The sequence below is a fragment of the Trachurus japonicus genome, chromosome 8 (assembly GCF_045865225.1).
Source record: "Trachurus japonicus isolate A0001 chromosome 8, Traja_1.0".
NCBI classification, from domain to species: domain Eukaryota; kingdom Metazoa; phylum Chordata; class Actinopteri; order Carangiformes; family Carangidae; genus Trachurus; species Trachurus japonicus.
In genome coordinates this window covers 17,189,121-17,213,621 of record NC_140914.1, presented here as the reverse complement: position 1 = coordinate 17,213,621, position 24,501 = coordinate 17,189,121, and the positions used below count along the sequence as shown (strand labels likewise).

The 24,501-nt window shown below is 41.6% G+C and overlaps 1 protein-coding gene across 1 annotated transcript in view; it reads right to left on the bottom strand.

The window, feature by feature from the left end:
- cep112 (centrosomal protein 112) overlaps positions 1 to 24,501 on the bottom strand; it is a 103,264-nt gene that overhangs the window by 71,573 nt on the left and 7,190 nt on the right. Inside the window, 12 exon segments of the mRNA XM_085784300.1 lie at positions 6 to 98; positions 218 to 347; positions 559 to 659; positions 661 to 714; positions 5,003 to 5,146; positions 5,602 to 5,720; positions 6,170 to 6,269; positions 11,409 to 11,495; positions 17,721 to 17,795; positions 17,917 to 17,964; positions 20,958 to 21,035; positions 23,440 to 23,524. Coding sequence (XP_085640426.1) covers positions 6 to 98; positions 218 to 347; positions 559 to 659; positions 661 to 714; positions 5,003 to 5,146; positions 5,602 to 5,720; positions 6,170 to 6,269; positions 11,409 to 11,495; positions 17,721 to 17,795; positions 17,917 to 17,964; positions 20,958 to 21,035; positions 23,440 to 23,524 — 1,114 coding nt within the window.

The following is a 24,501-nucleotide window of genomic DNA, read 5'->3' as shown; positions in this document are numbered from 1 at the left end:
CATACCCTGAGTTGTTGGTGTCTTCGATGTTCACAGTCCTGTAGCTGCTGCTTGAGCTGGGCTACAGTTTTCCCCAAGTCTTCTATTAGCTCGGAGGCCTGGACAAGGAGACCAGAGGAAAAACTTGTTGAAAAAAATGCTGTATTTGGCAAAGGGTTTTGTACTTTGCATCAATCAGGGAGGGAGAGTCACATGGAGGTGTCGTGGTTATGTGGACCTTAGTAGCAGACAGGGTATGCTCCTGATGTAAGTGGCTCAAGTCGGTCTCATGTTTGGCTTGGAGCCTCTGCACGGTCTGCTCATACTGCTCACTCTGCTGCCCCTTCTCCTTCTGCAGGTTCACCATCCTGTGACAGTTAAGAGCTTGATTCAGACTGTGTGATAATAAGATAGTGAATGCTGCACACATCGACCTACTTCAGTGCTCCAACTTCACAGTTAAATAATTAGAATCTTAACAACGTACTAATGAGGTGTTGGCAAATTAGCTTAAATCAGCCTTCCAAACTAACAATACAGGTTTAGAATCTCCATTTCACATGTCAAACAGCTCCTGACCGTCTGTTGGCCTCCTGAAGTTCGGCACTGATAGATGCGATGTGGATCTCCAACTGGGCCTTCTCCTGTGTCACCTTCTGACGCAGCGTGTTGCCCTTTTTTCACCTCCACTGACTGCTGTTTCACCCGCAACTCCAGCTCACCAACAGTTTTCTCCTGTATCACACAGACACACAGAAAAAGCAATAAACCATACAGGTTGAATCACTCAGGGTGCAAACCTTAGAAAAGGTTGGTCTTAGGACCACATGCTCCCTTTGTGAAGTCAGGCACGGACACCTGGTTGCTAATGCGCTACGATGAGATTTAATTTTGTCAAGTTGTTAAGTTAACTTTGTTAAGTTTTGTATTTGTAAACTACCTTATGTTTCTATAGGTTTATTGTTAGAATTGAAATAATGGCACCTACAGTACAGAGACAGTACTTATGGTACCCAAGGTACAGTAGGCAGGATTGAGGCAATAACAACACAAAATGGTTTCCAAAAAGATCGACTATTCAAATATTTTGAGGTAGAAAATACTGCCGGTTTCATTCAAGAGGGAAAATGTCTTTATAGTTGAAGTAGGAGGATAACAGAAAATCACGCTGCAAAGGCTCCTAGCTGGACTCAAACCAGGTACATTACATTACATGGATGGTCGATGACATGCAAGACAACTCCATTAAATACTTGGAATTGATTAATGTTCCAATACAAACACCTGACTGTTAAGGCTGAAATTAAATGACCCAACCATACATGTATAATTGTCATTACTGCCAGGCTTGGTGGAGACTCACTCACATTGCAGTATTGTTTCTGAATAACAAATGTCAAAAGCCCAGTTAGGTGGTTACTGCTTTTCAGTAAAGAAAATGATCAAAGTCCATCTGATGTAGACAGCTTCTTCCGGCACGGTGTTGATGTAATGTCCCCTCTCTGCATATTGTCCTCTGGTATATGCATGTCTGTCTGTATGTGTGTGTGTGTGTGTGTATGTAAGTGATTGTGAGTGTGTGTGTGTGTGCATATGACAACATGGAATGCAGTGTGGGCAGGCTGATAAAGGCGATGACGGGGCGCTGATTAAAGATGGAGCGTGCTAGTAGATCTACATGATGACAGAGTCTGGCGATGACAGAAGGTAGAGTGATGGGAGAGGAGGGAGCGGTGTGTTTGAAAAAATATGAGAGCAGCGCCCTGCAAAGCTGGTGAGAGAACTTTTTGTCTTTGTGTTAGCAGTGTAGGGTGTTGAGAAAAAGGAACAAGGGGTCTGTGTTGGGCCGGGACGCGTGCTGACACTTAGCCTTCTGGCAGGAGATGAGAAGAAGCACCTCCTCATGCTGAAGCTGGACTGGGTACACCTGGACACACTCAGCGGGCGCAAATTATGTACCATAATTAGGTATATTGGAGGGAGAATTACTAGGTGTGAAGACTGCATATGCCACGGTAAGAGCCTTGTTCCCCATCAGAGATTTAGAAGTGATAATGTCTTAAAACAAACAATTTATGACTATATATAATTATATACAGTATATACAGCATATATATATATATATATATATATATATATACTATATACATACACACACATATATAATATATATACTTTGTGTATATATATATATATATATATATAGTGTGAATGATGACATTTTAGAATTTAAGTGTCAGAACTAGGGCCAGAATCTAAAGGACAGCTTGCATCATTCATCTCCTGAGGCCTGTGTGTGTGTTTGTGTGTGTGCGCATGCATGTTGTGTTTCAGACACTAGTGTTAGAGGAATATGAGTAGAAGGGGAAAAAAAAGTTTGGCGTAAGCTACATGAAATCTTAAAAGGATAGACTTTAGGAAAAGGTTGAGGAAAACAGTTTCTCCGTGACCATTACAGAGGATATACGGATACTTTTCTAAAGCTGCAAAGCACTGTATTATTGTGTATGTGTCAGACAGAGCAGTACAGAACAGCATAATACAAACTCCTGTCCTGGCTCTTTGGAAGAGAAAATGACAGTAGATAACAGTAGCTAAACCATCAGCCAAATAACAGCAGAACAAATCAAAGAGATGCTGTTACCTGTACGTCTTAATCACAACACTAAATTAATAACATCTCCATTATCAGTCATTCGGAAATGGACATGCAAGGACAACAGTCAAGAGGTTTGACTGGTGCGAGATATCGACTTGTATTTATTTTTAAGCACCCATTCAGTCACTCGATCTGCTCTGCCCTTTGCATAGGTAACATCCAAGAATAACATTGTCTGACATCTGTAGGCCCCTTGTGAGATCTTTGATCTGTGCTTTATAGAAATCCAACCAGGTAGCGATGGGAAGGTGGACATTCTTCATTTCACTGTTCTTAAACCAGATCCAAGTGCTGTTTAAGAACGAGCATGAATCATCTATCTGAGTTTATCTTGGCTTGCATGCATTACATGTGAACTGACTGAACTTTTCACATTGCGTCCTGGGTATGAACTTTTATTAGCATCTACACCTCCCACTCACCCCATACAGAGCAGAGAAGGAGTAGAAGCCTAAAACAGATAAGCAGCACAGTGTCATTTACTGTACAAACCACACACTCAAGGCTCTTTGGTCAAAACCATGTAGGACTGAATATTCTACAAGCACACAGTGCATGCACATTGGATACGCTCAGTCTTTTTGACTGATATCTTGACAGTTTGAAAACTATACTATAACACTACTATAAATAACGAGTCAACAGCAAGACACAAAGACACATGACAACCTTGACTTTAAAGGATTAAGCGTGGAGACAGCAACCACGCAACGAGAGTGCTAAAATAACCCACCTGAGATAAAGTCCACTTTGAACATCCTATCCTAGGTGTGTGTGTGTGTGTGTGTGTGTGCATAGGTCAACCCAAACTCATGGCACGACAGCAGCTAATTTAAAACGACAGAGGGCTCTTTTCATTCTCTTGGGCCTTGTCTGTTTTTAATTATTAAAAGAGGGGTCTTACCAACGGGCCTGCACTGTCCAGTGTTTGATGCCTTTTAAATGTGGGCCTGCTGACAGATTAAGGCCAGGAGCAATATGTGTGTATGGGGGATGCATATGACAGCCCATGAATGCTGATCCTGATAACAATACTATTTATGAAGCATTCAACTTGCCTCTGGTGTTGATGATTCTCCACTAACAAAATGTGCAATTTAAAACAAAACCCTTTCATATGACATCAAAGAAACATAAAAAAAAAAGTGGCTTTGTGAGGTGTGTAAATGTATGTGAGCACATACATCTCCAAGCACAAGCACTGCCATGAGTAAGACTTAATACACACTTGGATCAAAGACCTTTGTAAAGATGACAGATATAAGATATGAGAGCCATTCTCGCCCAGAGGTTACAGGATGTCTCCTTTCATTTGAGCCCTGAAGTGGCGTGGGTCACTATTTTATAATTACAGATGTGACACATGTATATGTTTAGAGCTCAACATAGCAGGAGTTTTATGCAAAAAAAATACACTCATCTTGTCTGTCACCCAGAATCCTGTTTGTTCCAGTGAAAGTCTGGTTTTGGGTACAGAAAATAATCTGCCCACATGAAGTGTCTGAACACTTGAGCTGCACTCCCTTTAGTACAAAGTGTGGAGCACAGATTAAAAAAACATGAGCATAACAAACCAAAGTCAAATCATGTCACATTAAGTCTGAGTAAAGTAAAAATTAAAAAAATATCACAATTTGATGCTGTCTCACGCTCGAAAAAGCCGACGTATGTACACACAGCATGTTAAAGTACTGTGATTTGATGACAAAATTAAAGGTTAACTCGCCAAGATCAGTATCTAAACTACACCCGAAAAATTTGAACAGTTGTGTATTCATTACTACCATGAAACAGTCTGAAAGACTTTAGAGGGTGAATCCCCTTTTCTGAAACATGACATGTTGCCCCAAGTAGATACTGGTTTCTTATAAGGGGTCACAAGTCTCAAATTGGAAACCACTGATTTGATGTTGCATATTGTGTTTTATGAAGTGATATGCAAGATATTAATTTAAAAAAGAAGCTAGCAGGGCATCATTTAGCTCAGTGAGTAGAGCAGACACCCCATATGCAGATGCTATAATCCACGACGCAGTGTCCCTGGTTTGATTCCACCGGTGGCCCTTTGCTGCATGTCATTCCCCCTCTCTCTGTCTCCCCATTTTCTGTCTCTCTACAGCTGTCCTATCAATTAAAGGCCTAAAAGCCCCAAAATGTACTTAAAAAAACAATTGTAGGTGTCAGATAAATGTAGTGGATTTAGAAAGTTAACAAGTAAAGCAGTAGAGGTATAAAGAAGTATGAAATGGGAGATGAAATACTTCAAAACTTACACTTAGAACAAGAGCAAGAGTAAGTGTTCCAAGTAAAAGTTTCATCTCTGAACCCAAACACACACACACACACATCTGTTCCTGTACTCACAGTCGCCTGTGACCGAGCATTATACTCGGCCTCCATCTTTGCCAGTCGAAGGTTGGTGTCCTCCAGCAGCTCCTGGATATTCTCGGTGTGTTTCTTCTGTAACTCAAACTTCTCCTGCTCCATCTCTGTGACAGCAGCATGCAGCTGAAAGGATGGAGGATAACTCCATATCAGTCTCAGAACTTACCAACGACTACTTTGTTACTTTTGTCTTTTCTTAAAATCTGTTTATTTATCTTTATCTGTTCCCTATTCAAGGGGAATAAATGCAATTTTTATTATTACTGTACTTGTCAGAAAAAAAAGCATTCCACAAGGTTGCTCGTCACATGTTGAGTGACCCTGGAGATACAAGTGGAAATTTCATTTGGACCTTATTGAACCTCGACAGCTCAATAAGCTAAAGCTATCTGGAATGAAAACACAATTTACCCAGGACAGAGGGCATTAATTTTTAAGCACACAAAACCCCACACTAACTGAAACACGGGCCTGGCTGCTGGCAGTGCAGTCTGCTACTGTAGTCTCATGCTATCAAACAGTCTTCCTCTGGCTCAAGGCTGCAGAATATCCAAGACCTTCAACTTTTTTCCTCATACCCTCTTCTCCCACTCGTTTTTCAGGGAGTCGGTACTCTGATCCGACATCTTCTTCAGCTCCGCAATTTGCTTCTCTTTGCTTTCACAGATGACCTGGGATTCCCGCAGCACACTTTGAACTGTGGGAGTGTAGACACACACACACACAGACACATAGCAGTCAGGCCCTGCCTCAGGGTATGTACACAGGTATGCACACAGACAGACGTATACTCATGCTCATTGTTGTGCTGTCAGTAAATCGGTGTCAACAAAGATACAGTATTACTTCTATCACATGGCCAGTAACACTTCTCTTTGCCAAGTTTATATGTTTCTCATAACATGCATTTTGAACCAGGTGAGTTCAGAAAGAAGAGTGGGAGACGAAATTAAGCATGAAGATAAAGCAACACATTATGCGAATAAACTTTGGACTGAGCGCTACAGCTGGAGAACGTCAGTCTACACCAGCGCAATCTCTTGTGGAATTGCATCTTTTTGGGCTTTTTACTCTGAGTGTTCAGAGACATCAGTATAAACATCCTCCCAGTTCCCAGTCACCCTGCATTTTTTTTTGACCTTTCACCTTTCTTCTCCAGCTTACGGATCATCTCCTCCGATTCCTTCTGCTTGGCCCTGTACGTGCTCTTCATCTCCTCAATTTCACCATTCTTCCGGTCCAGAATCTATGGAGGAAGGGAGATTTTACATACACACACACACAACATTAGGGTTTTTATGCCAGAGAAAGTGGCTTGTTGCATACACTATGAAAGTTCTCATTAAAATGTCTTTTTTAAAGCTTTTTTTTTTACTTTCACCTCTATGCACCTAAGCTATACACTAAAAAGCTATAAATTAAAGTTTTACCACTTGCAGCTACGTACCAGAAAGTCAGAAGAAGCAATTTATAGCAAGTAAACATGGATGTTAAGAATTTACAGTTTTGAGAAACATGATCTGGGAAAATGTTTTCACAAGGAAAAAAATAGATGCAACGTGTTTGGCTCAGGGATACTTCATGTGTTTTGGTGAGAAATACTGAAGGTAAATGGAATGTAAACATTTGTTTACAAGAAAACTCATCTGGACAGCTTTTAGTTGAGTGTTTGATTTAGAGGTTGCTAGTTGTACTATTTGTGCCTCTATTTTAAGCTGTTTTTTCTAATGATGTTAAAGGTTTGTTTACATCAGTCATGTCTGTGGACTCACAATTATTATGGTCTGATAAACACAAAGTGCAGATTGTTTTTCTTTCTATCTATCTTTAAAATGAGCCCCTTTAAAATGCTAGTTTACCTGAACAAATATAATCAAAATCTAAAGGTTGGGTGATTCATATGGACATGGAACATTTTGTATGCATAATTCACTGTATGGCCTGACAAAACTTCCTATTTCCTCATGCAAATCTAATCCTAAAGAGACAGCGGGCTAACTGAGTGAAATGATGACTGAGTGAACCACCTGTGCTGAGGTGTGATGAGGCAACTGCATCTGCTTCCTGCTGCCATCTGTGTGTAATTAGTTAAATTAGACCATGGAGAGTTGAAGCTCCAGTAGGAAAAGACAGTCTAAGCACTCTTCATGTTGCAGAAGAGGGTGCACTGCCTTGGCTCAAATGCATAATGTATATGTATGTTTCTAAATTAGTTTAAGGGCGTGTCTACTGCCCATTGTGCCAGAAAACACATGTTTCAGATTCTAAACAAATTCATGGCGCAGTCTCCATTAAACTGACACTATATGATCCAGGATTTCGTGCAGTATTCAGGTACAGCAGTTGGACGTCTGAGTTGAATTCTGTCTGAAATCTACTCACAGTGGAATTGAATCATCTACCTAAAATGAATGTTAATCTAAGCCTGTTTTTAAGAACAACTAACAATGGTATTGATACAGTATTTCTCATTCCACTGACTAGACAGAACCGAGCAACAACTTCAGTAACAGATGATGCTAGTATTTTCTGACTGAAATGGCGCAAAGTAAGAGTGGCTTTTTTTTCCTGTCAAGAACTGTCCCAAAGCCTGTGAGACTTTATCTCTCTAGTATTTTGTTCTACCAAAGTGCACTTAGCTGCCAAGCCTGTCACCCCCTTTGTGAACGGAATGGGGGGAGATGAAAGGAGGACGGGGCAAAGTTCAGAGAACATTTAGGGATACCCAATTTTTTCCATTTCACCACCCAAGGGAGGTTGTTGTCTTTTTAGGGTCCACCAAGCGAGGCAATGACACAATATCAGGCCCATGGATAGTGCACTAGACGGTGGGAAATGGCAGCTTTTAGAGTGCACATTTTAGGCTTTTATAAGCTATCCTAATGCAGGAGGAATCCAGCCTGGCCGTTCACAGCTTTAACCAATACCATCAGTAAATAGAATAAAGAAAACTGGAAAAAAAAACATACAAACAAAACAATATCTTTAGCTTGAACAGGAGTATATTTTTTGTACATGCAGAAAAAAGGTAAATGTCATTTACAAAAATACAAAATTACAAAATACGGTAAGGAAGTGACCTAATGTTTTCTCCTATCAACTGGTAATGTGAGCATTTGCATGTTGAAAAAAACTAACATTAAAAGTGATTCTCCTGACTGTCCACTTCCTGTCTGTTCTGTGGGTGTGCTGGGAAAAAAATGGTGTTCATACTGTACACAGCCCTGGCTTTATAAACTGTATAAAGTGGCCCTGGACCAAGACACAACACTATTCCAGCTGAAGAACAATAAGGGATCAGATTGTGTACAGGACGAGGAAAAGAACAGAGGTGGGCAGAAATGTGGGAAAGGGGACAGTATACAACACACAGGGCCGTTGCTAGGAATTCTGGGCACCCTTAAAGAATACTAAAGTGGGCCCCTCCCCCTAACTTTTCCTCTTTTTTTTTTCTTATACTACGTATGTATTATTGTTTTTTATTTAGCCTTCTTTGTTTTGATGCTAATGCAGCATTACACTGCAAAAACTCAAGTATCTGAGCAAGAATATTTGTCTTATTTCTAGTCAAAATGTCATTTCTAGTCAAAACAAATCTCATTATACTTAAAATAAGACACATCATATCAAAAGTACCCTGTTTTTAGACACTTTTTACTTCTTTCAAGCAGATTTTCACTTGGAATAAGTAGAAAAAATCTGATAGTGGAGCAAGTTTTTCTTCCTTATTACAAGCACAAAAAACTTACTTTCACTGGCAGAATTTTCTATCTATTGTGAATTCAAGTGAAAATGATCTAAAAACAAGTTAATTTTTTAGGTAATGAGTCTTATTTTAAGTGGAAAGAGATTTGTTTTGACTAGAAATGAGACATTTGGACAAGAAATAAGACAAATATTCTTGGAAAGATGTTGAGTTTTTACAGTGTACTATGAGTATTAGTCAGGGTCTTACGCAGAATAAATCAGTCATACAAAGATTAGACTACTGGGGTTTTTTATGGGCCCTACTGGGCGCTGGGCCCCTAGAATTATCATCACCTTTCTCCCCTATACAACAGCCCTGACAAGTGACAACACAACATTATCACATTGTCCAGAAGAAGTGACAAAACAAGAGTTGAGAAGAAGTGCTATGGTCAGCTGAGGGCAAATAGCCGTGGTGACTTCAGGGAAGTTTTCCAGCGATGGAGACAGTATGGTCAGAGGGGGGAAGAAATTCAGCCCTGGACTTACTCCCAATACAAGGACAGACGTGACTTGCACCCTGGATGATGGGCCTACATGTGCACTGTAGAGGGCCAGGAAAGAAACTGAGGCCAGTGAAAACTTTCTGGGTGTTTTGACGGCCCACAGGTATGAAGACGGATGGGAATATTACTCAGTGTCTGTTTGACAGGTGGGTGACATGTAGAAGCAGGTACCAGTGTCACAACTGTGTATCTGGTTACATTAAATCATTTTCCCCAGAGACATTTGGTTTACTTGTTTGCCAAGATATGTTGTTGGCAACAGAACTGAAGCTGTAGCTACAGTTTGCCGTATTGTTTCTTCCACATGATTAAATCTGTCTGTACGAATGAAGGGATGGTATATAGGCACAAAGATATAAAAAAATAAAATTCATTAGATGCATTAAATTCCACCATTGGGTCGTTGCCTTGGCAATGCATATCTATAAACATGGCGGGTGGAGCTTCTGGGAGAAAACTGAAGTGAAGGGTGTATTTGTTTGGCTGTCAAGTTAAAATAACAGGAACACTTTTTCTCCAGAATGGCATATTCTACTTTTAAGATGTGCTTTTTCACCTGAGATTATTCAGTTTTTCACAACTACACACACACACACACTGCCGATCCACAACCATTAGCATACAACACTCCAGCCTGTTCTCTCATTACCCTCTCCATTTCAAGCATGGGGACAATGACCAGTAGCCTCTCAGCAGCATTTACATTATTCATAAGGAGACTAATTACAACGAAATCTTAGCTTGCCCACCTCCATCAGGCTCGTTAGAGTGCACCCCTGAATCACTCGCCTTTGAAACCATTAGAGGGAATACTGGGTAAAATTCTGAGGAAATTAAATTGGACATAACTTGGGATCTGTATGTAATTAAAGAGAGAGAGGGAGAGAGAGAGCAAGCTGTCATCCTGTCTCTTGTCAAACACAAAGAAGCCATGGGCATCTTAAAGTGGAAATAAAATTGGAGTGTTTTTTTCACCCCCCCTTTTTTATTAAAAGCCTCGGTGGCAGCAAAGAGAAGTCATGCGGAGGACATGACAGATCCCAGGTGCTTGATCTGCAGCCTAACTGATGGGCACCTAGTGTGAAATAAACCAGCTTTACTGCTATTTTCACCAGCTGACAAAAGAGCTTTGAAGAGATGATTATTTGCTGGATGAGGCGATGAGAAGGAGACAGACTCGTTCCTTTCCTTTTCATTAGCCACCAAATGAAACCAAGAGTCAATTATAGGCATTGTAACACAGGTTAACTAGTTTTCATGAACATTCAAGTTAACAGGTCTGTCTGTCCAGGTGTCCCAGAAGGAATTCTTATTTTGACACTTCTTTGGAATGTGAAAGTCTTAATTATCAGCCCACAAACTATAAAGATTAATTTTGAGTTACTGTATGTAGTGGACATCACACCAGCCTACTTACTGGTTCACTTGAAATTATGGTTGCTGAAGTGACTGAAAAGAAATGTAAAATTTCATGCTAAATGAAAATGCAATCCAGTGGTGGTCCAGAGTGGGATTTCGGCCATGGTTATGCTGCGTTCGAGACAATTCGGAACTCGGATATTTCTGACTTGAAAAAGTGCAATCGAACGCCACCTCAAGTCGGAGAAAAAAATCTACCCTGACTTCGCCGAGAATCGGTTGTCTGATGTCACACAACAATCTGCACCCGTGCGGAGGCACACCGCCAACGGTAAAACATCATTTAAAATGCCAAAATACAATTTTTTATTATTTTTGTGTCCTTTGTAATGTTTTTATGCCTTACATGAAGCACTTTAAATGCAACGTTTGTCCCGGTCCACCACGTTTTTGGTTATGGGTAAAGTTTTCAACTGGGAAAGGTCTGAGTTCCTACTTTTCTCGAACGCAGCACTAGATCATGCCTTCCCCTTGCAGAATCTGACCAGACAACCTCATCCAGTGTCAAACTATGGCCAGTGATGTTCAGCACTTTCCGATTTCAGCTGCTAAAGTTAATTGTCATTTGGTTTATGATGTTAATTTAGTCAGTGTCGTGTCACGGACCTGCTACAGTATCACCAACACATTTCACATAATGGTGGTGAAACATCCATCTACACTGGTAGCTGGTGCTGGCAGAATATCCATCACCTTTCTGTGTGGATTCTTACTTTTTCAACATCTGCATCGTGTCTCTGCTGCATCTTCAGTTTCTCCTCCTGGTGCTTGGACTCCAGCACTTTGATCTTCATCTCAATCTAGAAACATACAGAAATCCAAATGTTGTAAAGGGAATTAAATAATATTTACTACAAGGCAATACAAGCAACAAATATTATTCTAGTAAGTTAAACACTGGGATTTGTGAACTTTTTATGCTTTGGAAAACACATCAACACGTATAGAGTGACAGGGTAACGATAATGTAAAGCTAGATGAAAGGAGATACACCATGAGCTGTCTCACACAGCTGATGATGAAATGAACCACATTAACATTTAAAAGCATTTATCCGTGCACAGAGCTTCAAAAACCTGTGTGAAGCTGAGAGGTACCCAACTCTGTTTGTGTGTGTGTGTGTGTGTGTGTGTGTGTGTGTTAAAATATTCTCTATAAGGAACACGTGTTTGTGTGTGCATACTGGTACTTGTGCATACACAGTGTAGTGGAGTGGCTGTTTTGATTTCAGCACAGTATTTTCAGGCGATCAAAAATGTCAGTGTTGTGTACATGTTGGAACAGATCTCTTTGAGCTGGAGGGCTTTCTGGTCTTAGTCAAATAAACCATTAATGACCTATTCTTCAACTTCTGTAATTGGCCAAGAAAAATACTATCCACTTTCCATAATCTTTCTACAAAACACCAAGAAGCCATTACTCATTTGTTATTTTTGCAAAAATAATCATCACATTGCTACTGTAGCATCACAATATTACCCACAAATATGGCCGAGTGAGTTTCTATTGGTTTTTATTTAACACACTCACCAATTTTAATAAAGCACATTTAAAATTCACTTTAAATATCTGTGACAATTTTGCTGTTAAATTTTGTAAAACTATAACCATTTATGTTGTCGTTATTGTCCATTCTTTAACTGTTTTCATTAAAAAATCATAACTTGCCTCTTAATATTTTCCTCATCTTCTAGCTTTTCTGTCTAGTTAGTTTGCTACCAATTACACCCAAGATATATCCGCTCACAAACACACAACACATGGAAACACAAAGAGAGCCTTTGACAAAAAAAGATGACTGGCCATTTGCTTTGATGTCACTACTCATGTTTAGTCACTGTCTGTTCTGGTGCATTAATCAACCCTGGAGCACGGTGACAATGTTCTTCCTTTGAAAGTGTGGTTGTGTGTGTGAACATGTGGTTAACAATGTCCCGAGGCTAGCTCTTGTTTGTTCTAGTCATCAAAACAATTAAGTAGAAAATTCCCACTTTACTTGGCACAGTCGACCCTCATTTGACCTTGTCTTGGTATAGATCAAAAAGAGGCTGATGATAGCAAAAATAAAAAAATAGGGCTTAATTACAGTGTGGTTGGAGTGTATAAATATTGATTCAATAGAATAAAAACTTCAACATACTGAATGCTAGAGGGAAAAATGTCTATTTACACTTTGGGATTGAAATATTGGAATCTTCGAAGCTCCAAACTCAGATTTTATGTTTTTCTTAACTTAAACACTTAAATTGCCTTCTAGATGCCTCTCCTCATTACTGCACTTGAGCTACATTTATACACTATATCCTTGACAAAGCTCTGTTAAGTATTCTGTGTCTTTATTCTTTGGCTTTTTTCTTGATTTACTGTCATTTCTTGTGCAATCGAGGGGACCACAGGAGACCTGTCAGAGTAAAGAAGAAAAAGCTAAAGAAAGTGTGAGAAAGAGAGATGGCAGTGATTGAAAAGCAGATAAGTATAAGTGGAGACCTGATTCTGCTGGCACCTAAAAAAAAATAATAAAAAAAAATGTGGGGGTGTCATTTTCTCATCCTCTCTTCAAATGTTCTTTGGAGAAAGTTTGTCAAACTAGATCAGGGGCGTTTGAAACTTGTTTATAAAGGCGTCAGTGAAGAAAGGAGGAGGAAGAATGTCGTACACCTAAGGCTTCTGAAATGTCTTCAATCAGCCCGACTGGGTGGTACAGCTTTTTTCCCTCTTCTCTTCTTCAGAGTTGTAGCGAGCGCTGTAAGATGCCATGTTTTTTGACACTTCGCTCTTGAAAGGATGAGAGGGTGGGAGGGAGGGAAGGGGAAGGTAGTGGTGGGGAGTGGGGTGGGTATGAGAGAAGGGAATGCAAGGAGAAGGCGGAAACAGTTTTTTTTTTTCTGCTCTCAAAACAGGCACAGGGTCAAGGCCTTTTTCCCCAGGGGGATGTGTTCACAAATCGTCTGCTAACTGTTTGGGCTCCACAAAGCAAGGTTGCATTTGTGCATCTCCCTCGTCTTGCCTGAGATGTACGATGTCTCGGTGCGGCTTTCATCCACAGTAAACACAGATGCTCTTGGAGAGCTGATACGCAGCGTTCTGCTATCTACTGAGAAGCAGCAAGATGCCTTTTCACCACTCTGACAACAAGTTAATTTACTGTGGTCTGTCCAGATATTAAGGCATAAAATGTTTTTTTTCCCCCCAAATCTCTGACACGTGAAGTCATAGTTTCGGACAAGGGTAGTTCTAAACACAGAGTAAGTAAAAGGTTATTACTTGAAATTGCTAATACATATGAATATATCAAGTATATAAGAATCAAGGGCACAAGATAGAAATGCTTGGAATAGTAACTTTATCATTATGGAACACTGTTGGTCCCTTGTGTCTCCCAGCCTGAAGCACCATCTTGAAAGCCAAACTACAGAACTGGTCCCCTTTAAACTACTAAGGCTCACTCGCTTGCTCTTTTTTAGCTTTGAAAAGCGATCAGATAAGACAGGCTATGGCCCTCTAAATCACAGGCTGAGAGCTCAAGCTCCATCCCAAAGGATCCACAAATTAGAGAGACTGCATCATTATGGCATCAGAAAGCAAAGGGTCTGATCCCCAGTCAGGGGCTTGTGGCCATTAGAGTGTGACTGCTTGACACTAACACATTCATCTACCATGCTGTTCATGCTGCCAACAATCCCTCAGGTCAGGTACCAACGGGGTACTCCGAGCTCACACACACAAACTCTAAAAGAAAGATGGGAGTGCTTTAATCAGCCTGTCACTATCTTCTACAATCACATGACTCAGGCCTATGGCTAAACCTGACTCATCAGTCTCTCTCCATTTAATTGAATTTCCAAATAAAGACCCAGCCCTCATATTGCTGAGCATTGCTAGGGTATACGAAAGGATTAGCAGGACTTTGCTGCTCCTTGGAGACATTTTCCACCACTCACCCATAACCAAACGCACTGTATAAACTAAGTGACTCAAAGCATTGGAAGCTTGCGGTGAAGTTTCTCAGCTGCCAGTCATTGTTCCATAGGAAAAGAGCAGTCAGCATTCTTATCAATGTAGTCGGTAGCTTAGCGTGAGGATGAGCCTGGTGTGAAAGCTGAGACATTCGTTAAGCCGCCGCCAGCTTAATGACATGTGGCGTGTAGAACGCTTTAAACCTGAGTAAATTTTAACTGGTTTTTGGAGGATTAAAGGGGAAGTGATGTCACTGTGATTTCCTAGACTGGGCCTAGACAGCCACGCAATAGCAGGGTTGGACAGGGCTTCCATTGCTCTATAGGAAAGCTCAACGTGGCTGCTGTGGATGATATACTTAAGGTGGGATTGGTGACTTTGGGCACCTCTACAGGGAGTCACAGCTGTATCTCGTGTGCTCAGAGGTCCTGGAATCCCTCTCGTACTCCTTAAATTGCTAATGGTGATACAACACATATGATGAGTGAGCAAATCTTAAATGATGGAAGCTCAAAAGAAAAATAGGCATTTTCAATATCATGACCTAGTATTGTTCTCCTTTTATAGGGCAGAGGGGAGTCAAGAGGGAGCTCCCAGAACATTACAATGGGAATAAGAGATGCATTGGGACAATGAAGTTCAGTTCAAAACACGATTCTGCATAACAAGGAAGAAAAACATGCCGAAAAGACCCAAAGCTTCATGCTAAATAGCATAAACAAGACCAAATAAGAGTCTGCAGCCTCGTGAGCAGCTCTGTGAGGCACAGGGGTGCTTTGAATGCTAACACTGGAATGCTAACATGAATGTGAAAACAGTGCTAACAAGCAAGTATCTTGTTCACTGTGTTTACCATATTAGTTAAGCATGTTAGCACAAAATTACAGGAAATACAAATTACAGCTGAGCTGAATATATTGATGTTATATATTATATATATATTATATATTATATATTATAAAAAACTCTGCACAATTTCCTCTCATTTCCCAGTGTGTCTCTTTCAAGTGTTTCTGTGACTTTCCTGAACTGGTTTCCATTTCCAAGAACGTTGTGGCCTTGGTGGAAATGACAGAGGCCAGCACGGTTCTTTACCTCCTTAAAATGTATAGGCGCGTTTCCATTGCAGGAACTTCGGGGTAATTTTACGGGGCCAGCCCCGTTGGTGCGTGTTTCCACTGCAGGAACCTCCCCCACAGGAACTTTTACGGGGGCCAACGGAGTACCTACTCCAGGGTAGGTACTCCGTTCGGCCCTGAAAAGCTCCTGGGTGGGGCTCGAGGTTAACCCGGCACTGATTGGCTAAAGCTAGAGCAGGCTCTGACGCTACCAGAAAGCACCAAAACAACCGGCATTTTTAAAAGGGGGAGCAGAAGGGGAGCATTAGCCTAGCAGACACCGCTGTAAACAACAAGAAAACAGCAGGAAGATGTACGACAAATGGACCGACGATGAGGTGCAGACATTGATTGCAGTCTACGTCACCGAGGAGATTCAGAGGGGGTTTGAGTCATCGCGGCGATATGAAAATATCAGCGCACCTCGACACACTGGGGATCCATCACGCCGCAAAACAATGCCGTGAAAAGTAAAAAATAAAAAATAAAAAAAAAACTCCTTCCATCCTTCTTCGTTGTTGTTATGATTTTTGTGCATGTGCTTGTGACCTGCCTGGGTGACGTCACGGTCGAAACTATCGCACAGCGATTAAGCGGCGATGGAAACTCATGACGTCACCGCGGGGTCGTACTCTGCAGTGGAGACACGACCACTGAGAGGGCCGAGTGAGAGGACGGTTCCTGTAGAAGTTCCTACCCCCTCCCCTTACCAGGAACTCCTGCAGTGGAAACACGGCTTATGCTCTGGTTCAAGGCCACCTACAGTACGCTACATACACATCAAATACACTCTCACTCTCAGTGTCAGACTTTGTTGAGTTGAACTCACCTAACATACTAGGTACATATGAGAAACATGGACAACATACAGTAGTAGCATTACCCATAATGTAGTCAAATCCACTACAGCCTCATTGACCATATAATTGACTCAGCAGCCCTCTAATTTTGTGGTGTATAGGTTAATATTGTACAGGTGTACCCTAATAAACTGGTAATTGTGTATATCAAAGTAAAGTTGGAGTAGTGGGTAAAATGTAGTCCTCCTGATAGGTGATAAATTTATATTCCCACCACACACAGCTGTATGGAGTCAGTCAGATAGTCTGAGGCAGGATCAAACAGCATCGGGACGTTGCTTTAATGTTTTCGTATTGGTATCGCAACATTCAATATCAGTCGACAGGTAGACCGCTCCACTACATGGACGTGTGTACAGAGAGCGTGTGTTCACGCATGCGAATCCTCTGTCAGCAGTCACAAACTGAGCTTTGTTATGACAGGTCAATAAGCAAGACCATTCTTGTCCATCATGTCCGTACGTCTCTGCCTTTCTCTTTCCTTTTTGTCCTTTCTACCTCCATTCTCTGTCCTCTCCCGGCGAAGCTGATCCGACGGACTGGGGCTTTTTTTTTTGGAGCAGACATGAAAAGCCATGACTATTACAGCCAAGTCATGCTCAGTTTTATATTTAACAGCGCGAGTAAAGGCGGATGGTGGAGGGGGAGTGAGTGGTGGTTCTGGAGAGGGAGGGGAGGGGCAGAGGGGACTTCAAAGCATGCTTTCAGAATGGGATTTTCAGCTTAAATCCACATAAGGAAAAAACTGTCATCACTGAGAGCTGGCATTATTTTTGTCTTTTATGAGGAACACTGGCCTCGGTCATCTCAACAATACAAACTACGGGCAAGGATGTACTGTATGTACATGGCTGTTAGGTTGTCTAAAGTCATATTAAACCTCTGTACAGTATGTGTTGCTTCTAAAGAAGTGAGTAGCATAGATCTGGGTTTAGGGGAATGGATATAAAGGCAGTCTCTTAAATATCATGTGGTCCCTTTGGATACACGAAGAGATGCCATCAGAGTTATAGAAGAATTCTGATATTTATCACACAAAGAAGCTTTCAGGTACAGTTATAGGGTTTGCTAAGAGCTCTGTGGTGCATACCTCTTTGCTCTGTGCAAGCTGTGGGCCGTGATCATCAGCCAAGGTGCTGTTCCTCCCAAAGCTTGACTTGAAAATCTACAGAGATAAAGGAGAAAGAGATTAGGTTACAGGGTGACTGTAAAGTTCAAAGACAACACTGTTGTCTACGTAACAATACATTAACCACAAGGGACCTCCCCCGCCCCCGACAACTTACCGGAGACAAGGGAATGGGCTTCTCTCGCAAATACCTGGGGTTTTCAATCTGAAAGAGTCAACAGAAAAACCTTAGACCTATCTTTGTCTTCTTCCTTTCCTAACAAAGCCTTTTAACTCCCAGGATTTAACCTCCATCCACAGTTTGTCATAAACAATGTGGGGAGCACATCAAAAGGCCGGTGCTGTGGCTTGATTCTCTTCCGACAACTCTTGCCTGTTTAGAAAGACAGAGTGTGTCAGGCTACTTCAAGGCATTGTGTGTGTGTGGCCGGCTCTGTTTCCGATCTCAGCCACTCTTCTCTGTCCTGACACGGCCCTTTTGTCAACACTCGGGACCACTAATCTGTAAGCTATCATCGGTCCGTTTACTGTCAGACAGAGACAAATGTGTACACATCCTTGCCAAACACTGACTTGGCATGTTCTTTGATTATAATATGAAACACAAAAGACGGAAAAAAGAGCAAGTTGCTAAACCACCTGAAAGTAAAAGGGTCATGTTCCAAGTGACTCTAAAGCATTACATCAATACAGCTCACTTACTGTGACCAAACTGCAAAAAAATCTGTGTCGACAACCTGCTATTTTCCTTCCACTATTTGACGTTTGTTTATGACCCCATTACTTTCTTGTGAAGTAAGTATCACACAGTGTTTCTCTCTCATGTACTGGGGCTGTCTGTAGGGGCTGCCAACTAGCACCAAGATCACGGCCTTTCAAAGCAGCAGAGCTGCCTTTGGAGATGACAGCAATGACGCCCAGTAAACAGTTCTGCTGCTAATATCTTCAACATGGGGATGAAGGAGGAGAAAAAAAGGAGGAAGAGGAGAAGGACTACGAGGAAGATGTGATAGGCAAGAGTAGTTGTAAGAGTCATTCAGTGGTTGAAAAAAGGATTTAGTGTTGTGAGGTGGCAGGAATCACACGAGGGTAATCCACAATGAATGGGAGACGAGAAATAGAATGCAAAAGAACCTCAGAGCTTGGGACTAAAAATAGTTTGCAGTCACGATCTGTTGCTTCAGGGTTGAGCCAGTGACAGATGAAAGAGGGTCTGCCTCCAAACTACAGTATGTCTGTATGTGATGCAGGTAAAAACATGTCAGACATTTTATTAGCTGACATAATGTAAGCCCTCAACAAAAGGAGACATCCTAGTTTGACTACAACCAGATTTATTATCAACATGCACACACAGAAAGACACACACACAGTGGTGAGTACTATGAGGTGTGATGAACTAATACTTACATTTGGCACTGGCAAAAAACAAAATCCATATTTACCAAGTGATGAATCAGTCAATATTCTTCTAAACTAGCGCCCAGTCTGAAAACAAGACTGGGATTTCTTTTTATACTCCCAGACAGCCAGTTATCAGATTTGATTGAGTACAGCCCACAGGCCGAGGAAGACATGTAGACTAAATGCTGTGGTGTAATGCTGGCAGTGTGACACTTCACTTGGGCTTGCTGCACACGTGTATGCCCATGCCCTTCTATGTGCGTTCGTTCATTTGCTGCATGCCCACACACACACACACACTCTTGTGAGCGAATGTTTGTACAGCCTCACAGCTGGCACAGCATCCTGTGTCATTGGAACCTGACGTGGATGGATGGATGTACGCAGAAGAGGAACAACACCCCACATCACAAGACCAGGCTTTCCAGCCAAACAAACATACTGTGATTGATGGCTTCCTAGTTTTGGACTAGTGTTGAGCAAGCCGTAAGCACACCCATCTAACCGCAGACAATGGACGGCCAAGTGGAAGAAACTACTCTAAAATTGTATATTGTATGAAGAAAATAGGTCAAGTTTTTACGCAATTTTTCTTCCCCCCTTTTACAGGCAGGTCAGCGTGTCGTGTACTGCATGTAACGTACGTTACTGCAGTGAATGATGATGATGAGACAAATGGTAGACCAGCTGGCTTTGGCTGGACTGCTATGTGTGTGTCTGAAAGAAACTCCTCACTTTGTTGTTTACTGTCCAGTGCGGCAACTAAACGGACCACTTTATTGCATTAAAGGTGAAGTGAACAAACCAGTATGGACAGTTTCAGAACATTTAAACTTTAAAAAAAAAAAAAAGCTAAAGATGTGCTAGATAAGAGTGACACTTGGTTCTGCAGAAATTTCATAGGAGCTGGGCACTTTGAAGCGGTGCATCTATGAAACTTCTGTAAACTTGAAGGGGGTTTGTGTGTGAGCGTGTGTGTGTGTGTGTGTGTGTGTGTGTGTGTGTGTGTGTCTGAAGGAACATCTGTTGATTTGAAAGATGCAGGCTTGGGGGAGCGTTGCCAAGCAATGCATCTTATCAGCGTCTCAACACAGAGGAGTGCAGAGTGGAGCGGTGCACGGCTTCACGTCTGCTGATAGATACCTCAGATTACCCCTAGTACTGAAAGAGAGAGGGAGCGAAAAAGGAGGGAGTCGGGGGGAACGCTGGATGGAAATAGAGAGAGCGAGAGACAGAATGGCAGAACAGAGAGAGAAACAGAAAGAGAGAAAAGGGAAAACGAAGAGAGAGGAGCTCTTCTGTGACATACACCCACGTGTAAGTAAGTAATGTGGTAGAAATGACGGAGGTGACGAGCAAACGCAAAAGAAAAAGAGACCTCGGGGTCATGCAGGTGAGGAGATAGGGAATAAATAAGGGAATAAAAGACATGAGGGCAGAGTGCTTATCAAGCCCTGGCTTGGCGCACTCCAGACAGAGGAGATAAGAGAGGTACACATCTTCAAATGTTCAGTTTACACAACCCTTCTCCCACTCCTCATTCTACCCTCACGTCCCACAATAGCCCCTGAGGTGCATAAAGGAAGTGGTTTCAAGAGGACATACTGTAGGTGAAAGGGATTTCTTTACCCATTTGTGTGAGCAATATAGCCACCTCAGCATCATTGCACTATTGATTTGGATTTACTCGTGAGCTAAAGGCATTCAGAATCACCGCCACTGCAGGTGAGGTGAGCCGCGGCATGTTGACAGCTGTACGTTACCGAGAAGCTCAAGGCATGCCCCTGGACTCACCCCCAGGTTCCAGCTGTTGAGACGAGCCTCCAGGTCACTGTCATCGGGAGACATATCCGTTTTCAGCCCCCCAACAACCTGAGGAGGAAAAAAAAGGGAGAAGGGGGGGAAGAATGCGTAAATGGAAAAACAAAATGAGGGTTTAAGGAGGGGGTGATATAAATTAGAGGAGGAAATTTGAAGGATTTCTGACAGCGCTTTGATTGGCAGTTTGGCCCGAGGGAGAGCAGGAAGCAGTGGAGGTTGTTATTTCGACACAATATAATTCCTCTCAGCACAACAAGGTAGTTTAAAAGCTTACAGATTCACAGTACACCCACATGTGTTTTCCTTCCATACAAACAGCATTCTACTACCTGGTTATCTCCATATCTCCACCTTTTGCTCCCTCTACTCTCCTCTCTCTCTCTCTCACATACAGCACTCCAGATGTTTGGCAGTTCCACATCATTTCCGTCACGCAGTAAATTCCACAAGAGGGGCATATGCAGTTACACCACATGTCATTCTTGTTTTTCCCGGCCTTTTGTTACATCGGGCCTCCGGATTTGTTTTATACAGTATAATTCGAATACTTCCAGGGGTTCTGTTGATACAAGATCAGTTTACCCAAGCCGAGGTTGGGCAGCATTGTTGAAATAGGGGAAATATCTAATAAAGTTGAGAGAGCAATAAGGAAAGGAGAGATGTTGTTGAATTTGATTAGGATCTGGTGGAGTGTGGAACTTGGGTGTACCTCAGTGGAACTGCAGTGACACAGAGAAATGGCTGAATGAAATAGCTGAGGATTAAATACCCCCACTGATTAAAAAGGCATTAAGGTCCCAGAGCCTAACCCTCAAATAAACAGAGTAAACGTTTCATTTCAATATCTAGAAACGCTAAGTATGCGGGTCACTGGCTGTTCAAAGCTGTGTGTCACAGTCTCTGTATCGCTCCAGGAATTCAATGCATTTTTGTTGAACGCTGATAAGTATGAATAGCCTAAAATGATTTTGGTCACACATTTACCAGCAACTGTGCCAACTGCACAGTGGCTAGTACCATGAGAATTAATACCCAGTGACTTCTTTATTAGGTAGCCCTATGCAACTGAATGCAGCCTTGAAAAATAGCCTGTCTGTAGTATTGCTCCGCTTTTGATATGACAATGTGGGAAATAAATTTAATTATATGTTTACTGCTGAGGACATGTGCATCATTTTGAAAGGTATTCATAGGTCAGAATATTAGGAAGACCTCTGAATATGATGAAGTCACAATCATATTTCTCCACTGGCTTCTTACTATGGGAGATGTGATGTCGTCTACTTTGGACTTCTGTCTTTCTCACCATGACTGTAATAAAGGCAAAAGCCTGAAAAGATGATCTGTCTCTGAGTGTTTATACATAAATATCCACTGGCAGATTTGGAGGCTGAAAAATAAAGCCAACATGGAAGTAACAAAAACTGCACTTCTGCGGAGAGGCCACCAAAAGCTAGTCAAGAGGTCAATCACAGACTCCCATGTTAAAATTCCCAATTTTGCAGCAGAAATTGACGTGTTTACAGGCAAATTTTACCCATCATGACAACTGTGCGGGGTGCTTTGTTGAATTTGTTGTTGCAAAGTTCAGCATCATTGAGGACATGCTGCTTTGAGTGACTTGTCATAATAAGCCAGCATGCACCGAGGTCTAGGTTCCACATGAGCCCCTCCTCTTTGTCCAATTTTGGATTGGGTGATGTCACAGGGGTAACTTCCAACTTTATTCACTGTCTATGATAAATACAGCTGAAATCACAGCTCAGTCTTAGTCTTTCTTCTATGTGTTTGGCCACTTGAAAGCTGATGTGGCAATTATAAAATCAGGATTAGACCATAGGCAGTTCAGCCACATACGTTTTTTTTTTGTTTTTTTTTTTACCTAGTATTGTTTTGGCATTCTTCTCGCTGATTTAAAGTAAGCGGGGTTGCACCAGTAAAAAAAAAAATCAAACCAAAAAAAAAATTGTATTTGACATTTCCAATTGTGATAAGTGAAAATGAGTAGTTGCTATTTTTATAATTTCAGAAAGATGTTTATGGTCAACTTCATGGTCATACAAACAAGTGCTCTTATATCTCACTGCATCAATTTCAGCTCAGTGTATATAAAAAAAAACACCAGAGTGAGTGTATGTTACAGTTCAAAGAATCGTTATTACAACCATTAGCTACATTTTTGTTGTTCCTTGAACCAGCATCTTAAGACTTCTGGGAATTTCCTGGACCAGGAATTTCCAGATAGGTATGCATTAAAGCAGAAAGCAAAACACTGTGGCTACTATTTTTATTGGCACCAGCAACTTCGCTCTTTATATTTCAATGTGTCATCACATCTACCTTGCAGCATTCTTGAAATCCAAAAAAAAAATCCCACTTGTTAAATCTTAGGGCAAGTATGCCAGGGAAGTCCAGAGGTGTGGTTGACAGTTTGAAAATACAGTGATGAACTAACCCTTCTGGCGTCATGTCTGGGTGACTGTTTGACTGGACTGGAGGCTGTGGGTTGTGACGGGGTCCTCTCCTCATACAGCCTTTTCCTGGCAGAGTTTAAGTGAGACAGAAACAGGAAGAAAAGTGTAAGAGGTTAACATACAGTATGTATGTGTGTGTGTGCACAAGTCTCTGGAGTATGCTCTTGTCTCTGTGTTTGCATATGAATGTGCTTGCGTCAGCAGAGCGCCTTGCTATTTACACAGATCAACATCTGGCATTGGTTGCATGGTTTGTGGTCTGCATTTCATCCCATCTGAACAATAAACGTCTCTGCTATACATCAGTCTGTTTCCATGCACAGCCCACATGGCACCAGTATATGGCTTGTTCAATCTTTTTATAATCATACACTTCAATCATTGTCCCTCATCATGTCCATCGTGGTTTAAACAAGCAGCTTAACAGGGAAACTGCTTATATTCATTGGCATACATGCAAACACACCCCCGTGCACACACACAGGCATTAAGGCGTAACTGAGCTCACACCCTCATTAAAAGCCGGCACATGAAGCACTAATGGCCTAATGCTAATTAAATGAAGATGTACGGGAGATGAATAAGGGAAGATATAGGACAACAAGAAGAAGAAAAAAATCACTGTCATCTAATAAAGACTTCACATTACGTTCTAGAAGGCGCTGTTTTACATTTTCAATTTGGAGCCTATGGGCTTTCTTTTCTTCCCATGTAATTTTTTTAGCATTTCTGGTATTGAAATTTTTGAACCTCATTTGTCACAGGCAGTATTATCTCATCACTGAGGAAAGAACTACCGCTGTGAGGTTTCTTGGAAGACCGCTTGGTGTAAAACTGGAGGATATCTGTATGCTGTGGTGTATGTCATAGTCCTGCCCCTCTTTAACCTCAGTTTATGTCTGGAGATGGTCCCTGTGTTGGGGTAGACATCCTGCTGGGTTCCTGCACCAAAGAAGATCCATCCCATTGCCACCAGTGACCACAGGCCAAAAGAACTGACCTACAACACAATGAAAATTATGGTCCTGGATTTCCTTCAGCTA